This window comes from Petromyzon marinus, unplaced genomic scaffold (assembly GCF_048934315.1).
Source record: "Petromyzon marinus isolate PM22_M1 ecotype Great Lakes invasive population unplaced genomic scaffold, UKy_Petmar_22M1.pri1.0 PM_G_Scaffold_24, whole genome shotgun sequence".
Classification (NCBI taxonomy): Eukaryota; Metazoa; Chordata; class Hyperoartia; order Petromyzontiformes; family Petromyzontidae; genus Petromyzon; species Petromyzon marinus.
Genome location: NW_027422806.1, coordinates 892,086 through 915,049, shown reverse-complemented (window position 1 = coordinate 915,049; position 22,964 = coordinate 892,086). Strand labels below are relative to the sequence as shown.

At 50.4% G+C, this 22,964-nt stretch overlaps 1 protein-coding gene across 1 annotated transcript in view; it reads right to left on the bottom strand.

Moving 5' to 3' along the window:
- Positions 1-146: 146 nt before the first annotated feature.
- LOC142913273 (uncharacterized) overlaps positions 147-22,964 on the bottom strand; it is a 26,452-nt gene continuing 3,634 nt past the window's right edge. Inside the window, exons 2-8 of the mRNA XM_076060811.1 lie at positions 19,097-20,892; positions 10,807-10,913; positions 9,714-9,898; positions 7,710-7,791; positions 3,133-3,317; positions 1,879-1,960; positions 147-617 (exon numbers count right to left, since the gene is read on the bottom strand). Of these exons, the coding sequence (XP_075916926.1) occupies positions 444-617; positions 1,879-1,960; positions 3,133-3,317; positions 7,710-7,791; positions 9,714-9,898; positions 10,807-10,913; positions 19,097-20,864 (2,583 nt within the window). The 5' untranslated portion in view covers positions 20,865-20,892 and the 3' untranslated portion in view covers positions 147-443. The remainder of the gene's footprint in view (positions 618-1,878; positions 1,961-3,132; positions 3,318-7,709; positions 7,792-9,713; positions 9,899-10,806; positions 10,914-19,096; positions 20,893-22,964) is intronic.

The window sequence follows — 22,964 nt, the reverse complement described above, 5'->3', positions numbered from 1 at the left end:
TAACCGCCACCACCACCATAACCACCACCACCATCATAACCACCACCACCATAACCACCATCATAACCACCACCACCATAACCACCACCATCATAACCACCACCATAACCACCACCATCATAACCACCACCATAACCACCACCATCACCACCATAACCACCACCATCATAACCACCACCATAACCACCACCACCATAACCACCACCATCACCACCACCATAACCACTACCACCATAACAACCACCACCACCGAGCTGTGCCGAGCGGTTCACTTGTGCGGCGATGTTTAAGGAGCGGTCGAGTGCGGCGACGTCGTTACAGACGAGGGCCTATTTCAGGACGGCTCGTAGAAGCAGCAGCAGCGGCGGCGGCGGCCGTGGTCGTCCCCGTCGCCACAATCACCAACACCGTCGTCACCGTCGCCACAATCACCAACACCGTCGTCACCGTCGCCGCCGCCACCGCCACCAGGGATGCGTGGGCACCGACGGTGCGAGCGGCGGCGCTTGAGAGCTCCGCAACCGGCGGGATGCTGGCGGGGGGTGGCCGGGCGGCGGGGCCAACCGGCGGGTAACCACCAGGAGCTCCCCCCCCCGCTCGCTTGAGGCCGGGTCGACCTAGGGGAGGCCCGGGTGCCGTTCAGATAATCCCCGTCACTGTTACAGCGACGGATGAACTTCGACCTTTGAATTGATGCCGTGGTGCAGGAACGGTGCAGGAGGGGGGAGGAGAATGGGGAAGGAGGAGGGTGGGGGTGGTGGTGCAGGTGATGGGGGTTGGACGAGGTGGAGTAGATGGAGGTGCAGGAGGTGGGGTGGATGGAGGTGGAGTAGATGGAGGTAGAGTGGATGGAGGTGCAGGAGGTGGAGTGGATGGAGGTGGAGTGGATGGAGGTGGAGTAGATGGAGGTGGAGTGGATGGAGGTGGAGTCGATAGAGGTGCAGGAGGTGGAGTAGATGCAGGTGGAGTAGATGGAGGTGGAGTAGATGGAGTAGATGCAGGTGGAGTAGATTCAGGTGGAGTAGATGGAGGTGGAGTAGATGGAGGTGGAGTAGATGGAGGTGCAGTAGATGGAGGTGGAGTAGATGGAGGTGGAGTGGATGGAGGTGGAGTGGATGGAGGTGGAGTAGATGGAGGTGGAGTAGATGGAGGTGCAGGAGGTGGAGTAGATCGAGGTGGAGTAGATGGAGGTGCAGGAGGTGGAGTAGATGGAGGTGGAGTAGATGGAGGTGGAGTAGATGGAGGTGGAGTGGATGGAGGTGGAGTAGATGGAGGTGGAGTAGATGGAGGTGGAGTAGATGCAGGTGGAGTAGATGGAGGTGGAGTGGATGCAGGTGGAGTAGATGGAGGTGGAGTAGATGCAGGTGGAGTAGATGGAGGTGGAGTGGATGGAGGTGGAGTAGATGGAGGTGGAGTAGATGCAGGTGGAGTAGATGGAGGTGGAGTGGATGGAGGTGGAGTAGATGGAAGTGGAGTAGATGCAGGTGGAGCGGATGGAGGTGGAGTAGATGGAGGTGGAGTTAATGGAGGTGGAGTAGATGGAGGTGGAGTGGATGGAGGTGGAGTAGATGGAGGTGGAGTAGATGCAGGTGGAGTAGATGGAGGTGGAGTGGATGGAGGTGGAGTAGATGGAGGTGGAGTAGATGCAGGTGGAGTAGATGCAGGTGGAGTGGATGGAGGTGGAGTAGATGGAGGTGCAGGAGGTGGAGTAGATGCAGGTGGAGTAGATGCAGGTGGAGTAGATGGAGGTGGAGTAGGTGCAGGTGGAGTTGATGCAGGTGGAGTAGATGGAGGTGGAGTAGATGCAAGTGGAGTAGATGGAGGTGGAGCGGATGGAGGTGGAGCGGATGGAGGTTCTGGTGTCTGTACGCCGGTCACCTTGGCGGTGCTGGCTCCCACGTGGGGGTTGGCAGAGCGCGTGTGGATCTCGCGCGTCTCCTGCTGCTGCTGCTGCCGCTGCCTGTAAATGTGGAGGCGGAGGTTTGGCCGCTGCTCTAACGACGGCACTACACGCACCTCTATGAGTCTCCATGAGTCTCTATGCGTCTCTATGTATCTCTATGAGTCTCTATGTATCTCTATGAGTCTCTCTGTATCTCTGAGTCTCTATGTATTACTGAGTCTCGATGTATCTCTGAGTCTCTATGTATCTTTACGAGTACGTATCTCTATGAGTCTCTCTGTATCTCTATGCATCTCTATGTGTCTCTTATGTATCTCTATGAGTCTCTATGTATCTCTATGCGTCTCGATGTATCTCTACGAATCTCTATGTATCTCTACGAGTCTCTATGCGTCTCTATGTATCTCTATGTATCTGTATGAGTCTCTCTGTATCTCTGAGTCTCTCTGTATCTCTGAGTCTCTATGTATCTCTACGAGTCTCTATGTAACTCTATTAGTCTCTCTATCTCTGAGTCTCTATGTATCTCTATGAGTCTCTATGTATCTCTATGAGTATGTATCTCTATGCGTCTCTATGTATCTCCATGAGTCTGTAAGTATATCTATGAGTCTATGTGTCTCTATGTATCTCCATGAGTCTATGTGTCTCTATGAGTCTCTATGCATCTCTATGTACCATAGAGACTCAGAGATACCTAGAGACTCATGGAGATACATAGAGACTCATGGAGATACATAGAGACTCATGGAGATACAGAGACTCCACACGACCACGGGGATTATCTATGCAACCTCCTGTAGACCAAGTGAGGTAGTCAACATCTCATAGCCACCGTGATGAGACACGTAGACTCCAAATATGCAGCAGCAGACATCGTCAGGATTGGTATCAAACCCACGACCTCCTGTACACCAGGCGAGGTAGTCAACATCTCATAGCCACCGTGATGATGATGACAGACGCAGACTCTAAATATACAGCAGCAGGCATCATCAGGATTGGTATCAAACCCACGACCTCCTGTACACCAGGCGAGGTAGTCAACATCTCATAGCCACCGTGGGTCCCATGAGTGTGAGGCGAGTCAAGAGCTGCAAGGCTGAACTTGTCCGTTCATCGACGTGGGATGGATGACGCCTCGCTTGGACGCTCTGTGGACGCTCACCATTCACCGCTCGACGCTCACCGCTCTCCGCAGACTCGCAGAGCGAGTCGATGCCAATTACCGGTTCATTGCGGCCGTGGCGGTGGTGACGGTGGTGGTGGTGGCCGTGGCGACGGTGACGCCGGTGGCCGTGGCAGGGGTGATGGCGTCCGTGGCGACGGCGTTCCTGGCTTCGGTGACGTGCGTCGTCCACGCCGCTTCCTGCTCCAGCCGTCGCCACTTGGCTCGTCGATTTTGGAACCAACCCTTGACGAGGACCGCAATAACAAAATCATCCAGCGGTGTGCGTGGTGTCTGTGTGTGTCTACGTGTGTCTGTCTACGTGTGTGTGTGTGTGTCTACGTGTGTCTGTGTGTGTCTACGTGTGTCTGTGTGTGTCTGCGTGTGTCTGTCTGTGTCTGTGTGTCTACGTGTGTCCGGCAAAACAACCCCTTACCTCCTCGCGGTGCCGGACGGGCAACTCTGTCGTGGACAGTGCTGTGGGGGGAGGTCCAATTTTGATTGGCTCCTCCCCTCATGGCATATGTGTCCACCACAGGGGCTAAACGGGGGCTCTGGATGGGTGCGAGGGGCTGGTAACCCCTCCACCTTCAATTAATTACCACTAAACCACGAGTTAAACTGAAATATGTAACTAATAAGCTTGTGCCGGACGCCCCGGGGGGCCAGGCGTCTATGACGTCTCCTGACCAAACCCCAATTGGCGGAGCCAGGAGATTGAATATCTACCCTCGGGGCTCCTCCAGAAACAACGAAAAGCCACTACGGGTGGCCACGTGGAATGTTCGAATGCTCACTGCGGAGGAGAGGCTGCCACTCCTCTGTCGGGAGCTGGACCGGTACCGCCTGGATCTATGTGGCATTCAGGAGGTCCGGTGGACTGGCTCTGGCTCCTGCCACCATGAGGGGTGGACAGTCCTCTACTCGGGGCAGGAGACTGCCAACCAACAGGGAGTGGCTCTTCTTTTGAACAAAAGAATGAAGGGGGCGTGGGAGCGTGGCGGTGAGGTGTGGGAAGCTGTAAGCCCCAGGCTACTTTGGGCTCGCCTTCCCATCAACCGGAGGTGAGGAATGGTGGTCGTGGTTACTTATGCCCCCACCGAAGATGAACATCCGTGGAGGGATGCAGACAAAGCCGATGAGTCAGATGCCTTAAATGACCTGTCACAGGTGCTGGCTAAAGTGGCCCCTCGGGATAGAGTCATCATGCTGGGTGACTTCAATGCCCGAGTTGGTCATGATACTGGCACCTGGTCTGGAGTGATTGGAAGGCATGGGCCAGATCAGCTCAATAACAACGGTAGGAGGCTGCTAGATTTTTGTGCAGCCCATGGACTTGTAATTACCAACACGCTGTTCCGGCATCGGCGCATCCACACAACATCATGGATGCATGCCGGGTCCAAGCAAGAACATCTGCTGGACTACATAGTGACGGACCAGCGGATGCGAGCCCATGTCCTTGACACCAGGACCTACCGTGGAGCTGATCTGCCCTCTGACCATCGACTAGTCATCTGTAAGATGCGCCTGCCATTCTTCCACTCCGGTGGTGGGTGTACACCCAGGACCACATTCCAACCTAATGTGGCCTGGTCTCAGTTATCTGATGAAAGTTGCAAGCGAGAATTTCATCATCGCTTGCGGCTGGGATTGACATCGTCCCCGACTCCTCCTGATGTCGAGGGTAAATGGGCGAGGTTTAGGAGTGTGACTCATGCAGCTGCAATGGCTGCTTTGGGTATGCGGTCCAGACCTCCCCAGAGACCCTGGCTGACAGAGGAGGTGTTCAGGATGGTTGAGAAAAAGCGACAGGCCCACTGTCATCGGCTACAGAATCCCACGTCAGAGAATGAGGAGGCTTACCGCAGCCTTCGCTCGGAGGTTCGGAGAGCCGTGAGGCGCTGCAAGGATGGGTGGTGGTTGCGGGTTGCTGAGGAGATGGAGTCTGCCTCAGTGGCCCGTGATCACAAATCTCTATTTAACTCCATCAAAAAAGTAACCTGCAGCGCCACACCTATTACCATCATTAGGGGAAAAAACGGTGATCCAATCTCCGACCCCCAGGAACAGGTTTGCAGATTTGCTGAGCATTTCTGTGAGGTCCTGGGAGACGGAAAATCCCTCAGCCAGGAAAACATTGTGGCACAAAGTGAGGATGACCCTGCTGAGGCTGCGGTGCCTCAAATATTGGAAGAAGTCACCCCCTGTGAGTGGCTGGCTGAGGTGCCATCTGTTGAGGAAGTACTGAAGGCAATCCGGAGTCTGAGACCAGGAAAGGCAGTGGGCAGAGATGATCTCCCAAGCGAAATGCTGAGGGAGGGTGGCGTTTGTGCACAGACTGCCCTATATGACATCATAACAACGGTCTGGACCACTGGATGGGTTCCACAGGATTGGAAGGATGCCCTGGTGGTCCCCCTTTTTAAGAAGGGGGGACCGCACAGACTGTAACTACAGGGGCATCTCACTCCTCAGTGTGCCGGGAAAGGTCCTGGCAAGGATTATTCAGCATCGCCTTGCCAGTTACGCTGAGGAGAGGCTTGCGGAGCCCCAATGCGGTTTCAGGAAAGGGTGGTCCTGCACAGATGCCATATTTTCTGTCCGTCTGCTACAGCAGAGGTGTAGGGAATTCCAACAAGACCTACATCTCTGCTTTATTGACCTGGTCAAGGCCTATGATACCATCAGTAGGCCTGGGCTCTGGGTTGTTCTTCGTGCTTTTGGAGTACCTGACCCTCTGCTCACGATCATTAAGGACCTTCATGATGGTGAGCGGGCCCGGGTAAAACTATGTGGCCGGGAGTCAGAGCCATTCCCTGTACACCTTGGGGTGCGACAGGGATGTCCTCTGGCTCCCACATTGTTTAACATCTATTTTGACCACGTAGTTCGTGAAGCCTTCAATAGCTGTACCGGGGGAATCTCCATATGGTACAGATATAATGGGAGGCTGATCGATGCCCGGGTGCGGTCAAGGGATGGCTCCCTATTGCTCAACCACGTTATGTATGCTGATGATTTGGTAATAGCTGCTCATTCAGATGAGGAGTTGGAGACGCTGCTGCTGAGACTGGAGCGTGCCACTAAGAGGTGGGGCCTTACCATCAGCCCCACCAAAACTAAGCACCTGCCTGGGTATTTTGTACCATCGGACACTCCACCCCCACAACTCCCAATCGGTGATGGGGCAGTTGTGGAGAGAGTGGAGAGTTTCCCATACCTGGGCAGTGTGCTTATGACCGGCTCAAGGTTAACAGCAGAGGTCTCACTCCGAATCAGTCGAGCGGCAATATCTTTTCATCGGTTGCGTAACGCTGTGTGGAAGCTACCTGGTCTGTCGCTCCGCACTAAGCTTCAGGTCTTCTCGGCCACGGTCATTCCCTCCCTTCTCTACGCTTGCGAAACATGGACCCCCCTAATGGAACATCTTCGCCGGTTAAAAACATTTAGGCTGGCCTGCCTACGATCCATCCTGGGTTTAACCAGACTGGATTGTGTGAGGAGCTCACAAATCCTTGAAAGATCTGGGCAAGGTCCCATCGGTGAGCTCCTCCGGCGGGCAAGGCTGCAATGGCTGGGTCATGTAGCCCGCATGCCCAGCCACCGCATGCCGAAACAGCTTTTGTTCGGCCGGATTGAGGGGGCTAAGCGGGTGCGGCACGGGCTAGAGAAGAGATGGAGTGATGTGGTACAGGAGGACGTGGAACTGAGTGGACTTGCCGATGACTGGTACCAGCGGTGTCAAGATCGGCCTCTGTGGAGGAGGCGCGTGAAGGACGCTACTGGGCAGTTGGAGGTAGTCGCCCTCCAACAACAACGGAGGGCGGAGGAGCGACGCTCACAACAACGAGCGGAGTGCCGGGTGGCTAAAGCACAGCAGGTTGGCACAGTAGGGGGCACAGGTGGTGCATCAGCCAGTCATCTCAGTCAGTCGACCCGTGGCACCTGGGTCTGCCCCGTGACCTCCTGCCAGCGGGCGTTCGACACTTCACATGGCCTCAGGGTGCACAAGCATCGTGGTGACGTCACCGGCACTTAGTGGAGAATGGCGGTTGTTGTTGTCTACGTGTGTCTACGTGTCTGTGTGTGTCTGTGTGTCTACATGTCTGTGTGTGTCTACGTGTGTCTGTGTGTCTGTGTGTGTCTGTGTGTGTCTACGTGTGTCTGTGTGTCTGTGTTTGTGTGTGTCTACGTGTGTCTCCGTGTGTCTGTGTGTCTACGTGTAGATGGAGGTGGAGTAGATGGAGGTGGAGTGGATGGAGGTGGAGTAGATGGAGGTGGAGTAGATGGAGTAGATGCAGGTGGAGTAGATGCAGGTGGAGTAGATGCAGGTGGAGCGGATGGAGGTGGAGCGGATGGAGGTGGAGTAGATGGAGGTGGAGTAGATGGAGGTGGAGCGGATGGAGGTGGAGTAGATGCAGGTGGAGTAGATGCAGGTGGAGCGGATGGAGGTGGAGTAGATGGAGGTGGAGTAGATGGAGGTGCAGGAGGTGGAGTAGATGCAGGTGGAGTAGATGCAGGTGCAGTAGATGCAGGTGGAGTGGATGCAGGTGGAGTAGATAGAGGTGGAGTAGATGCAGGTGGAGTAGATGCAGGTGGAGCGGATGGAGGTTCTGGTGTCTGTACGCCGGTCACCTTGGCGGTGCTGGCTCCCACGTGGGGGTTGGAGGAGCGCGTGTGGATCTCGCGTTTCACCTGCTGCTGCTGCTGCCGCTGCCTGTAAATGTGGAGGCGGAGGTTTGGCCGCTGCTCTAACGACGGCACTACACGCACCTCTATGAGTCTCCGTGAGTCTCTATGCGTCTCTATGTATCTCTATGAGTCTCTATGTATCTCTATGAGTCTCTTTGTATCTCTATGAGTCTCTCTATATCTCTATGTATCTCTATGAGTCTCTCTGTATCTCTATGAGTCTCTATGTATCTCTATGAGTCTCTCTGTATCTGAGTCTCTATGTATCTTTACGAGTCTCTCTGCATCTCTATGTATCTCTATGCATCTCGATGTATCTCTATGAGTCTCTATCTATCTCTATGCGTCTCGATGTATCTCTACGAGTCTCTATGTATCTCTATGAGTCTCTATGCGTCTCTATGTATCTCTATGAGTCTCTCTGTATCTCTGAGTCTCTCTGTATCTCTGAGTCTCTATGTATCTCTACGAGTCTCTATGTATCTCTATGAGTCTCTCTGTATCTCTAAGTCTCTATGTATCTCTACGAGTCTCCATGTATCGCTATGAGTATGTATCTCTATGCGTCTCTATGTATCTCCATGAGTCTGTAAGTATATCTATGAGTCTATGTGTCTCTATGCGTCTCTATGTATCTCCATGAGTCTATGTGTCTCTATGAGTCTCTATGCATCTCTATGTACTATAGAGACTCATAGAGATACCTAGAGACTCATGGAGATACATAGAGACTCATAGAGATACATAGAGACTCATAGAGATACATAGAGACTCATGGAGATACAGACTCCACGCGACCATGGGGATTATCTATGCAACCTCCTGTAGACCAAGTGAGGTAGTCAATATCTCATAACCACCGTGATGAGACACGCAGACTCCAAATATGCAGCAGCAGACATCGTCAGGGTTGGTATCAAACCCACGACCTCCTGTACACCAGGCGAGGTAGTCAACATCTCATAGCCACCGTGATGATGATGACAGACGCAGACTCTAAATATACAGCAGCAGACATCGTCAGGATTGGTATCAAACCCACGACCTCCTGTACACCAGGCGAGGTAGTCAACATCTCATAGCCACCGTGATGATGACAGACGCAGACTCTAAATATACAGCAGCAGGCATCGTCAGGGTTGGTATCAAACCCACGACCTCCTGTAGACCAAGCGAGGTAGTCAACATATCATAGCCACCGTGATGATGATGATGATGACAGACGCAGACTCTAAATATACAGCAGCAGGCATCGTCAGGATTGGTATCAAACCCACGACCTCCTGTACACCAGGCGAGGTAGTCAACATCTCATAGCCACCGTGATGATGATGACAGACGCAGACTCTAAATATACAGCAGCAGGCATCGTCAGGATTGGTATCAAACCCACGACCTCCTGTACACCAGGCGAGGTAGTCAACATCTCATAGCCACCGTGATGATGATGACAGACGCCGACTCCAAATATATAGCAGCAGACATCGTCAGGATTGGTATTAAACCCACGACCTCCTGTACACCAGGCGAGGTAGTCAACATCTCATAGCCACCGTGATGATGACAGACGCAGACTCTAAATATACAGCAGCAGGCATCATCAGGGTTGGTATCAAACCCACGACCTCCTGTACACCAGGCGAGGTAGTCAACATCTCATAGCCACCGTGATGATGACAGACGCAGACTCTAAATATACAGCAGCAGGCATCATCAGGGTTGGTATCAAACCCACGACCTCCTGTACACCAGGCGAGGTAGTCAACATCTCATAGCCACCGTGGGTCCCATGAGTGTGAGGCGAGTCAAGAGCTGCAAGGCTGAACTTGTCCGTTCATTGACGTGGGATGGATGACGCCTCGCTTGGACGCTCTGTGGACGCTCACCATTCACCGCTCGACGCTCACCGCTCTCCGCAGACCCGCAGAGCGAGCCGATGCCAATTACCGGTTCATTGCGGCCGTGGCGGTGGTGACGGTGGTGGTGGTGGCCGTGGCGACGGTGACGCTGGTGGCCGTGGCGGGGGTGATGGCGTCCGTGGCGACAGCGTTCCTGGCTTCGGTGACGTGCGTCGTCCACGCCGCTTCCTGCTCCAGCCGTCGCCACTTGGCTCGTCGGTTTTGGAACCAATTCTTGACGAGAACCGCAATAACAAAATCATCCAGCGGTGTGCGTGGTGTCTGTGTGTGTCTACGTGTGTCTGTGTGTGTCTGCGTGTGTCTGTGTCTGTGTGTCTACGTGTGTCTCCGTGTGTCTACGTGTCTGTGTGTGTCTACGTGTCTCCGTGTCTACGTGTGTCTGTCTACGTGTGTCTGTGTGTTTGTGTGTCTACGTGTCTCCGTGTGTCTGTGTCTACGTGTGTCTGTGTGTGTCTACGTGTCTGTGTGTGTCTGCGTGTGTCTGTCTGTGTCTGTGTGTCTACGTGTGTCTACGTGTGTCTGTGTGTCTGTGTGTCTACATATGTCTGTGTGTCTACGTGTGTCTGTGTGTGTCTGTATGTGTCTGTGTGTGTGTGTCTACGTGTGTCTGTGTCTGTAGTGTAGCGGTTAGCGCGCTGCGCTATGAACCTGGCGACCCGGGTTCGATTCCCAACACCAGTGACGATTATCTGAACCGGTCCCGGGCCTCCCCTAGGTCGACTCAGCCTCAAATGAGTACCTGGAGCGGTGTGTAAACATCGCCACTAGGGAGACAAAGGCGGTCAGGCGTGGTGCTGGCCACCCACCCCCTCGTGTACTGTTCCGGCCTTCATAGGTGCTCGCTAACAGCACTTGCCCCTACAGTCTGTTAAGGCTATATGGGGGATCTTTGTGTGTGTCTACGTGTGTCTTCGTGTGTCTGTGTGTCTACGTGTCTGTGTCTACGTGTTTGTCTACGTGTGTCTGTGTGTGTCTACGTGTGTCTGTGTGTGCGATGGTCTAGCAACCAGACATGACCACCGTCTCCAGTAAGATCGGTCACTAAAGCCAACGACTACTTCTGCTCCTCCCACCCTAGCGTTGAGGTTACCACCACGTGGTTGGTGGGGGGGGGGACTTACCTTGACCTTCCACACCGAGATGTTGGTGGCAAGAGCGAGCATGAGCTGTCGATGTAGGTCCGGGTAGGGCTCGTCCACGAATGCCTCCTCCAGCCGGGCAAGCTGAGCTGCGCTCCGTCAGGGGTTTAGACCGTTAAAATCTCTTCCCGTCCGGGACATCGTAAAAAAAAAAATCACGCGGGAGATTTGGTTTAGAGCGCAGGGGCGAGAGTCTCGGTCGCCCGTCGAGTTTGTCAGTGGCCGACGACGAGCAAGATGGGGGGGGGACGCGGGGTGCGGAGGTTGGGAAGGGGTGGTGGGGGAGGTTGGTGATAGGGAGAGGGGTGAGGCGAGGTGGATGGTGGGGGAGGGTGGTGAGGGTGGGTGGTGGAATCAACTGAATCAATTGTGAATTGTCCTCGCCAATTCAGCATCAGAATATCCATACTTCAGCAGCGGAAGGGGGAAGCCGAAGAGCTGTGAAGCTCTTAGTGCATCACAGATGTCCAGTAGTAGGGGCCATGGGGTAAGAACGTTACAACAGAGACAAATATCCCCCGCCGTGTCGCCTGTGGCAGACTTAGGGGCGAGTGCTGGTAGTGGCGAGTAGCAGCACCCATGAAGGGCGGCACGACACAGCAGAGGGTGGATGGCTCACACCACCACGCCTTAGTCTCCCCGGCAGCAACGTTCACTACATACCGCCGCACCAGGTACTCATTTGAGGCTGAATCGACCTAGGGGATGCCCGTTGACCGGTTCAGACAATCGTCACCCGGTGGCGTTGGTGGCCGTGAGCAGGAATCAAAACCCCGGCTCGCCGGGTCGCTAGTGCAGCGAAGCGCCGAACCGTTACCACGCCACAACAACTACGGCGACGAGGCAGCGACACGCAAACAGGACGGGAGTGCAGCGTGTGTGGCACGGGTGGCCACGTCGCTCAGCGGTAGCAACGTCGCGCCAACGACGGGGTCGGGGAATCGGAATCTTTAAGCCGCGGCGGGAGGAATCCAAAGGGCCGCAAAGTGCTTCGCGCGTCACGGATGTCCAGCTTTTTAAGTGATGAAATTAAATATTTTTTTTGCATTTATATATATACCGGGGACTACCTCTACTTACGAATGAGTCAGGTTCCAGAGATCTGTGTTCGTAAGTCGATTTATCCAACTTTACTCCTCTAGATTTGTACGGCATGTACATCTACATCTGCGGAACGTGAAGAACCAGTGGCATCTACATCTGCAGAACGTGAAGAACATATTTAATTTCATCACAGTACTACTATACATGACACTACTATACACACTACGCTACTATATACTACATTACTATATACACTACACTACGATACACACTACACTACTATATACAACACTACTATACATATTACAATACTATATACACTACTATACACACTACACTACCATAGACACTATACTACTATACACACGACGCTACTATATACATTACTATTTACACTACACTACTATATACACATTACTATACATATTACAATATTATAAACACTACTATTCACACTACACGACTATACACACTACACTATACAGGGACTTACCTCTACTTACGAACGAGTTAGGTTCCAGAGGGTCTGTGTTCGTAGATGTAGATGCCACTGGTTGTTCACGTTATGCAGCTGTAGATGTCACTGGTTCTTCACGTTCTGCAGATGTAGATGCCACTGGTTGTAGGAAACATGATGCCTTGAATAAAGGTGTCAGTTTTTGTGCCAGTTAAAAGGGTAAAACCTATTCCTATATCTTGCTACTGGCAAAGGAGGTCTCATGCCACTGGTTGTTCACATTCTGCAGATGAAGATGTCATTGGTTCTTCGCGTTCTGCAGATGTAGATACCACTGGTTATTAACGTTCTGCAGATGTAGATGCCACTGGTTCTTCGTGTTCTGCAGATGTAGATGCGAATGGTTCTTCATATTCTACATATGTAGATGCCAATGGTTCTTCATATTCTAAAGATGTAGATGTCACTGGTTCTTCACGTTCTGCAGATGTAGATGCCATTGGTTCTTCGCGTTCTGCAGATGTAGATACCACTGGTTCTTAACGTTCTGCAGATGTAGATGCCACTGGTTCTTCGTGTTCTGCAGATGTAGATGCGAATGGTTCTTCATATTCTACATATGTAGATGCCAATGGTTCTTCATATTCTAAAGATGTAGATGCCACTGGTTCTTCACGTTCTGCAGATGTAGATGCCACTGGTTCTTCACGTTCTGCAGATGTAGATGCCACTGATTCTTCACGTTCTGCAGATGTAGATGCCACTGGTTCTTCATGTTCTACAGATGTAGATGCCACTGGATCTTCATGTTCTGCAGATGTAGATGCCATTGGTTCTTCACGTTCTGCAGATGTAGATGCTACTGGTTCTTCACGTTCTAGAGATGTAGATGCCACTGTTTCTTCACGTTCTGCAGATGTAGATGCCACTGGTTCTTCACGTTCTGCAGATGTAGATACCACTGGTTCTTAACGTTCTGCAGATGTAGATGCCACTGGTTCTTCGTGTTCTGCAGATGTAGATGCCAATGGTTCTTCATATTCTAAAGATGTAGATGCCACTGGTTCTTCACGTTCTGCAGATGTAGATGCCACTGGTTCTTCACGTTCTGCAGATGTAGATGCCACTGATTCTTCACGTTCTGCAGATGTAGATGCCACTGGTTCTTCATGTTCTACAGATGTAGATGCCACTGGTTCTTCATGTTCTGCAGATGTAGATGCCATTGGTTCTTCACGTTCTGCAGATGTAGATGCTACTGGTTCTTCACGTTCTGCAGATGTAGATGCCACTGGTTCTTCATGTTCGACAGATGTAGATGCCACTGGATCTTCATGTTCTGCAGATGTAGATGCCATTGGTTCTTCACGTTCTGCAGATGTAGATGCTACTGGTTCTTCACGTTCTAGAGATGTAGATGCCACTGTTTCTTCACGTTCTGCAGATGTAGATACCACTGGTTCTTAACGTTCTGCAGATGTAGATGCCACTGGTTCTTCGTGTTCTGCAGATGTAGATGCGAATGGTTCTTCATATTCTACAGATGTAGATGCCAATGGTTCTTCATATTCTAAAGATGTAGATGCCACTGGTTCTTCACGTTCTGCAGATGTAGATGCCACTGGTTCTTCACGTTCTGCAGATGTAGATGCCACTGATTCTTCACGTTCTGCAGATGTAGATGCCACTGGTTCTTCATGTTCTACAGATGTAGATGCCACTGGATCTTCATGTTCTGCAGATGTAGATGCCATTGGTTCTTCACGTTCTGCAGATGTAGATGCTACTGGTTCTTCACGTTCTAGAGATGTAGATGCCACTGTTTCTTCACGTTCTGCAGATGTAGATGCCACTGGTTCTTCACGTTCTGCAGATGTAGATACCACTGGTTCTTAACGTTCTGCAGATGTAGATGCCACTGGTTCTTCGTGTTCTGCAGATGTAGATGCCAATGGTTCTTCATATTCTAAAGATGTAGATGCCACTGGTTCTTCACGTTCTGCAGATGTAGATGCCACTGGTTCTTCACGTTCTGCAGATGTAGATGCCACTGATTCTTCACGTTCTGCAGATGTAGATGCCACTGGTTCTTCATGTTCTACAGATGTAGATGCCACTGGTTCTTCATGTTCTGCAGATGTAGATGCCATTGGTTCTTCACGTTCTGCAGATGTAGATGCTACTGGTTCTTCACGTTCTGCAGATGTAGATGCCACTGGTTCTTCATGTTCTACAGATGTAGATGCCACTGGATCTTCATGTTCTGCAGATGTAGATGCCATTGGTTCTTCACGTTCTGCAGATGTAGATGCTACTGGTTCTTCACGTTCTAGAGATGTAGATGCCACTGTTTCTTCACGTTCTGCAGATGTAGATGCCACTGGTTCTTCACGTTCTGCAGATGTAGATACCACTGGTTCTTAACGTTCTGCAGATGTAGATGCCACTGGTTCTTCGTGTTCTGCAGATGTAGATGCCAATGGTTCTTCATATTCTAAAGATGTAGATGCCACTGGTTCTTCACGTTCTGCAGATGTAGATGCCACTGGTTCTTCACGTTCTGCAGATGTAGATGCCACTGATTCTTCACGTTCTGCAGATGTAGATGCCACTGGTTCTTCATGTTCTACAGATGTAGATGCCACTGGTTCTTCATGTTCTGCAGATGTAGATGCCATTGGTTCTTCACGTTCTGCAGATGTAGATGCTACTGGTTCTTCACGTTCTAGAGATGTAGATGCCACTGTTTCTTCACGTTCTGCAGATGTAGATGCCACTGGTTCTTCACGTTCTGCAGATGTAGATGCCAATGGTTCTTCACGTTCTGCAGATGTAGATGCCACTGGTTCTTCACGTTCTGCAGATGTACATGCCACTGGTTCTTCATGTTCTGTAGATGTAGATGCCACTGGTTCTTCACGTTCTACAGATTAGATGCCACTCGTTCTACATTTTCTGTAGATGTAGATCCCACTGGTTCTACATGTTCTGTAGATGTAGATGCCACTGATTCTTCACGTTCTACAGATGTAGATGCCACTGGATCTTCACGTTTTGTAGATGTAGATGCCACTGGTCTTCGTGTTCTACAGATGTAGATGCCACTGGTTCATCACGTTCTGCAGATGTAGATGCCACTGGTTTTTCATGTTCTGCAGCTGTAGATGCCACTGCTTATTCACGTTCTACTGATGTGGATGCCACTGGTTCTTTACGTTCGGCAGATGTAGATGCCAATGGTTCTTCACGTTCTGCAGATGTAGATGCCACTGGTTCTTCATATTCTATAGATGTAGATGCCACTGGTTCTTCACGTTCTGCAGATGTAGATGCCACTGGTTCTTCATGTTCTGCAGATGTAGATGACACTGGTTCTTCACGTTCTGCAGATGTAGATGCCACTGGTTCTTAATGTTCTGCAGATGTAGATGACACTGGTTCTTCACGTTTTGCAGATGTAGATGCCACTGGTTCTTTATATTCTACAGATGTAGATGCCACTGATTCTTCACATTCTGCAGATGTAGATGTCACTGGTTCTTCACGTTCTGCAGATGTAGATGCCACTGGTTCTACATGTTCTGCAGATGTAGATGCCACTAGTTTTTCATATTCTGCAGCTGTAGATGCCACTGCTTATTCACGTTCTACTGATGTGGATGCCACTGGTTCTTTATGTTCGGCAGATGTAGATGCCAATGGTTCTTCACGTTCTGCAGATGTAGATGCCACTGGTTCTTCATATTCTATAGATGTAGATGCCACTGGTTCTTCACGTTCTGCAGATGTAGATGCCACTGGTTCTTCATGTTCTGCAGATGTAGATGACACTGGTTCTTCACGTTCTGCAGATGTAGATGCCACTGATTCTTCATGTTCTGCAGATGTAGATGACACTGGTTCTTCACGTTTTGCAGATGTAGATGCCACTGGTTCTTTATATTCTACAGATGTAGATGCCACTGGTTCTTCACATTCTGCAGATGTAGATGCCACTGGTTCTTCACGTTCTGCAGATGTAGATGCCACTGGTTCTACATGTTCTGCAGATGTAGATGCCACTGGTTCTTCATGTTCTGCAGATGTAGATGCCACTGGTTCTTCACGTTCTGCAGATGTAGATGCCACTGGTTCTTCACGTTCTGCAGATGTAGATGCCACTGGTTCTTCACGTTCTGCAGATGTAGATGCCACTGCTTCTTCATAGTCTACAGATGTAGATGCCACTGGTTCTTCACGTTCTGCAGATGTAGATGCCACTGATCCTACATGTTCTGCAGCTGTAGATGCCACTGGTTCTTCACGTTCTGCAGATGTAGATGCCACTGGTTCATCACGTTCTGCAGATGTAGATGCCACTGGTTCACGTTCCTCATATGTAGATGCCACTGGTTCTTCACGTTCTGCAGATGTAGATGCCAATGGTTTTTCCTGTTCTGCAGCTGTAGATGCCACTGGTTATTCACGTTCTACTGATGTGGATGCCACTGGTTCTTAACGTTCAGCAGATGTAGATTCCAATGGTTCTTCACGTTCTGCAGATGTAGATACCAATGGTTCTTCATGTTCTGCAAATGTAGATGCCACTGGTTCTTCATTTTCTATATATGTAGATGCCACTGGTTTTACATGTTCTACAGATGTAGATGTCACTGGTTATTCACGTTCAACAGATGTACAGTGAGGGAAAAAAGTATTTGATCCCCTGCTGATTTTGTACCTTTGCCCACTAACAAAGAAATGATCAGTCTATAATTTTAATGGTAGGTTTATTTGAACAGTGAGAGACAGAATAACAAAAAACTCCGAAAAACGCACGTCAAAAATGTTATAAATTGATTTGTATTTTAATGAGGGAAATAAGTATTTGACCCCTCTGCAAAACATGATTTAGTACTTGGTGGCAAAACCCTTGTTGGCAATCACAGAGGTCAGACGTTTCTTGTAGTTGGCCACCACGTTTGCACACATCTCAGGAGGGATTTTGTCCCACTCCTCTTTGCAGATCTTCTCCAAGTCATTAAGGTTTCGAGGCTGACGTTTGGAAACTCGAACCTTCAGCTCCCTCCACAGATTTCCTATGGGATTAAGGTCTGGAGACTGGCTAGGCCACTCCAGGACCTTAATGTGCTTCTTCTTGAGCCACTCCTTTGTTGCCTTGGCCGTGTGTTTTGGGTCATTGTCATGCTGGAATACCAATCCACGACCCATTTTCAATGCTCTGGCTGAGGGAACGAGGTTCTCACCCAAGATTTGACGGTACATGGCCCCGTCCATCGTTCCTTTGATGTGGTGAAGTTGTCCTGTCCCCTTAGCAGAAAAACACCCCCAAAGCATGTTTCCACCTCCATGTTTGACGGTGGGGATGGTGTTCTTGGGGTCATAGGCAGCATTCCTCCTCCTCCAAACACGGCGAGTTGAGTTGATGCCAAAGAGCTCCATTTTGGTCTCATCTGACCACAACACTTTCACCCAGTTGTCCTCTGAATGATTCAGATGTTCATTGGCAAACTTTCTTGAGCAGGGGGACCTTGCGGGTGCTGCAGGATTTCAGTCCTTCACGACATAGTGTGTTACCAATTGTTTTCTTAGTGACTATGGTCCCAGCTGCCTTGAGATCATTGACAATATCCTCCTGTGTAGTTCTGGGATGATTCCTCACCGTTCTCATGATCATTGCAACTCCACGAGGTGAGATCTTGCATGGAGCCCCAGGCCGAGGGAGATTGACAGATCTTTTGTGTTTCTTCCATTTGCGAATAATCACACCAACTGTTGTCACCTTCTCACCAAGCTGCTTGGCAATGGTCTTGTAGCCCATTCCAGCCTTGTGTAGGTCTGCAATCGTGTCCCTGACATCCTTGGAGAGCTCTTTGGTCTTGGCCATGGTGGAGAGTTTGGAATCTGATTGATTGATTGCTTCTGTGGACAGGTGTGCTCCTAATCTCAGCTCGTTACCTGTATAAAAGACACCTGGAGCCAGAAATCTTTCTGCTTGAGAGGGGGTCAAATACTTATTTCCCTCATTAAAATGCAAATCAATTTATAACATTTTTGACATGCGTTTTTCTGCATTTTGTTGTTGTTATTCTGTCTCTCACTGTTCAAATAAACCTAGCATTAAAATTATAGACTGATCATTTCTTTGTCAGTGGGCAAACGTACAAAATCAGCAGGGGATCAAATACTTTTTTTCCCTCGCTGTAGATGCCACCACCACCATCTGTTGCACGCCGGTTGAACTTACGACTCTCGGTACGAGCAGCTGCAAGTGGACATACGGACCAGGTTTGTTCGCATCTCTGAAAGTTCGTAAGTCGAATGTTCATAAGTAAGGAAGTCCCTGTAGTAATGTTCGTACATAGAGTACATGCTGTGATGTCCGTAGGTAGGGGAATCCACGTCGTAGCGCTCTTAAGTATGGGAATCTCTGAAGTAATGTTCGTAAGTAGGGGCGTCTCTATAGTAATGCTTGTAAACAGGGGCGTCTTGCGGTAATGTAAGGGAATCCCTGCAGCAGTGATAGTAAATAGAAGAATCCCTCTGGCGATGTTCATAAGGGAGTATCTGCAGTAATGATTGTAAGTAGGGAAGTCCTCGCAGTAATGTTCATAAGTAGGGGATTATCTGAAGTGATGTTTGTAAGTAGAGGAGTTCCCTGCCTTGGTGATTGGCTTCACTTCTCCTCCATCTTGCACCCCGAGTCAAACGGAAACCGCCAAAACAACCGACGCCGTCGCTGCGACCGCTACCGTCACCGTGTACACATACGCCGAGTGAAGACGCTCCTGGCTCGCTGTTTCCTCTCCTTGGGCGGCTCCGCGGCCTCGGCTGCAACCTCCCCAGAGCCTCGGCGGGGACTGTCATCCGCAGGCCGCCCCCCGGCGTGCGTCCCCGGATGGCTCGGGGGCGCGGGGGGGAGACCGGCCGGCACCGGCGGCGGCTGGCCCCGTGCCGCCCGGCACGACTCCTCCCAAAGCCGCCGGCGCTGCCGGCCGGCGTCGGGCGAGCGCCACGAGGAGGAGGCGGCGGCGGCCTCCGCGTCGTCGAATCGTGAGAGACCGCACCCCGCCGGGCCGACGGGAAGAAACGCGCCCCACGGGTTCCGCACGATTTGACGGACGCCGCCGACGAGAGGCCGCGCCGGCTCCGAGCTCGCGCCAGGGTGGACCGGCGGAGCTCCGCCTCGGCTCGCGAGCTCCGCAGCGGAGGCCCGGCCGGCGTCCCGTCGCGGCCCCCCAAGGTTCCGCCGAGGGGGAGGTCGGCCCACCGCTCGCGTCCCCGCGCCCAAGGCGGCGGCCGCGAGACGACAAGCGCCGCCGACCCCGGCCCCGACCCCGGCCTCCTCCTCGGCGTGGGCGTCCCCCCCGCGGAAAGAGGTGCCCCGCCGAGCGTCCTCAAACGGCTCGCCCGGAGCGCCGGGGCTGCAGGGAGACGCGGCCGCGACCTCCCCGGGGCTATCGTCGTCGTCCCCGCCGCCGCCGCCACGCCAGGCGTTTTCTATCAGCTTGAAAATAACGAGATCCGACTCTGTCCAGGAGGAGCCCCCTCGGGTCACGTCGTCGATGGCCTCCGAGGGGAGACCTCCGAGAGTCGACGACGTCGAAGTGGAGGCGGTGGAGGTCACGGCGGAGGCGACGTCAAAGATCCGTTCCCAGGGGTCCCCTCCGTCGGAACACGGCAAAGCCTCGTCTCCAATCGACTCCATGGGAGAGCACTTGTAGCCTACGTCCTCCACCTCGTCTAACTCATCACACGGGACACGCTCCCCCACCTCGTCTAACTCATCACACGGGACACGCTCCCCCACCTCGTCTAACTCATCACACGGGACACACTCCCCCACCTTGTCAAACTCATCCCACAAGACACGCTCCCCCACCTTGTCAAACTCATCCCACAGGATACGCTGCACTTCATCTTCCACCTCGTCTAACTCATCCCACGGGACACGCTCCCCCACCTCGTCTAATTCATCACATGGGACACGCTCCCCCACCTCGTCTAACTCATCACACGGGACACGCTCCCCCACCTTGTCTAACTCATCACGCGGGACACGCTCCTCCACCTTGTCAAACTCATCCCACGGGACACGCTCCCCCACCTTGTCAAACTCATCCCACAGGATACGCTGCACTTCATCTTCCACCTCGTCTAACTCATCCCACGGGACACGCTCCCCCACCTCGTCTAACTCATCACATGGGACACGCTCCCCCACCTTGTCAAACGCATCCCACAGGACACGCTCCCCCACCTCGTCTAACTCATCACACAGGACACGCTGCACCTCATCGTCCAGCTTGTCGAACTCATCCCACGAGGCACACTCCAGCTTGTCTAACTCATCCCACGGGTCACGTTCCACCTGCTGTCCCTCCTCCTTTTCCTCCGCCTCTTCCTCCTCCACCTCCTCCTCTTTCTCCTCCACCACCACACAAAGCCCTTCCAAGGTAACGCTCCGCTGGGCTAAGTGGAGCTGGGTGTGAGCGCCGCCGCCGACGTGGTGAGTCTCCACGTCGTCTGGAAGATCCATTGCTTCAACATTCACGGCATTCTCTTTCCTGGGGGGCGGGGGGTTTGTTTAAAATAAAATATAAGAGTTATTATCATACTCTTGGTAAAGTCATGTAGGTAAAAAATAAAACAACAAAAATCACGACGTTTCGGCCACAACACAAGCAGCCTTCATCAGGTGAAGGGACCAGACTTTCTCGAGGACAGCGCTGGAGTGAAACACAGCCACGCTCAGACCGTGACCTTTAAGCTGCGTGAGAGTAATTAAGGTGCCTTGTCATTATCTGTATCGTTATAATATCTTTATCACGATTATCCGTATTATCAGTATCTGTATCATTGTCATTATCTGTATCATTATAATATCTTTATCACAATTATCCGTATTATCAGTATCCGTATCAGTCATTATCTGTATCGTTATAATATTTTTATCACGATTGTCTGTATTATCAGTATCCGTATCATTGTCATTATCTATATCGTTATATCTTTATCACGATTGTCCGTATTATCAGTATCCGTATCATTGTCATTATCTGTAACGTTATAATATCTTTATCACGATTATCCGTATTATCAGTATCCGTATCATTGTCATTATCTGTTTTGTTATAATATATTTATAACGATCATCTGTATTATCAGTATCCGTATCATTGCTATCATCATTACGATTATCATAAATTGTTAAAATTATCCTTGTTATCCTTATTGTTCATTATTGTTAATGTTATCATTGTTACCATTATTGTTCTTAATCTGTCATGATAATTATCATTATTAAACGAGGTCATTTAATATTCTTGGGTCTTTCGGTAAAGTCACTTAGATAGGTTCAAAGAAAATAACAAAAAAATGTTTTGTGTTAAAAAAATATTTTTGTTATTTCAAAATCAGTGAAGTTGTTAACAACACTTTAGGTGGGTAAACAAATTAAAGATTAAAGATGAATCTTGGAAAACATAAACCAAATAATGATTATTAGAGTTAAGCCAAGGGTCACCCAGAGGAGATGGAGCGTGATGGGTTGATCACGGGACCGAGAGAAAAGGATTCCATAGAGGAAGCCTATCGGCCGCCTTTTTTCCCAGCCACATGCGGTAGCAATAAAACGACAAAGGGAGAGAACACGACTCCCACCGAGATAGACAAAGGCAACACCCGACCGCGAAGGAAGGAGCCAGGCCTTGATGAGACATCTCATCACCACAATAAAATAGAACAAACACACATACATCAGACGAAATAGGACAAAACTCAGCAACAAGAATAAGTCTTCTTTGGTTCTTTCGGTAAAGTCACGTAGAATGAGAATAAAACAATAAATTAATAAAATAAAATAACACAATAAAATTCTCACGACGTTTCGGCCACAACACAAGTGGCTTTCATCAGGTGAAGGGACGAGACTGTCTCGAGGACAGCGCTGGAGCGAACACAGCCAAGCTCAGACCGCGACCTTTAAGCTGTGTGAGAAGAAACAGAGCGCCTTGACAAAGGAATTAGCATTTGGTATTACCTTAGAGTCGCGGCATCTCTTCAGAAAGGTGAGAGACTCGATTAGTTGAGCCATCTTATCCCGGAGTCTGTTGAATGATCTTAAGGTTATGTGGAATCCCTCCCCGTAGAGGCGGTTAAATTTCGATTTAAAGCTGCGACTCTAAGGTAATACCAAATGCTAATTCCTTTGTCAAGGCGCTCTGTTTCTTCTCACACAGCTTAAAGGTCGCGGTCTGAGCTTGGCTGTGTTCGCTCCAGCGCTGTCCTCCAGACAGTCTCGTCCCTTCACCTGATGAAGGCCACTTGTGTTGTGGCCGAAACGTCGTGAGAATTTTATTGTGTTATTTTATTTTATTAATTTATTATTTTATTCTCATTCTACGTGACTTTACCGAAAGAACCAAAGAAGATGAATCCTTGCAGTCACGAAAGCTTTAAAGAATAAGTTGACATTATAGGAATCTACACACTCGCTACGATAAAAAAACAGACTACAATCTACATAGTGGGTATTACTTCTCGTACATAATACTGATACTAACGTTATTCACCTTAAATTACACTACATCTTGCCATTTACGTGACTTTACAAAAACCATAGAAATTAATTACAGCA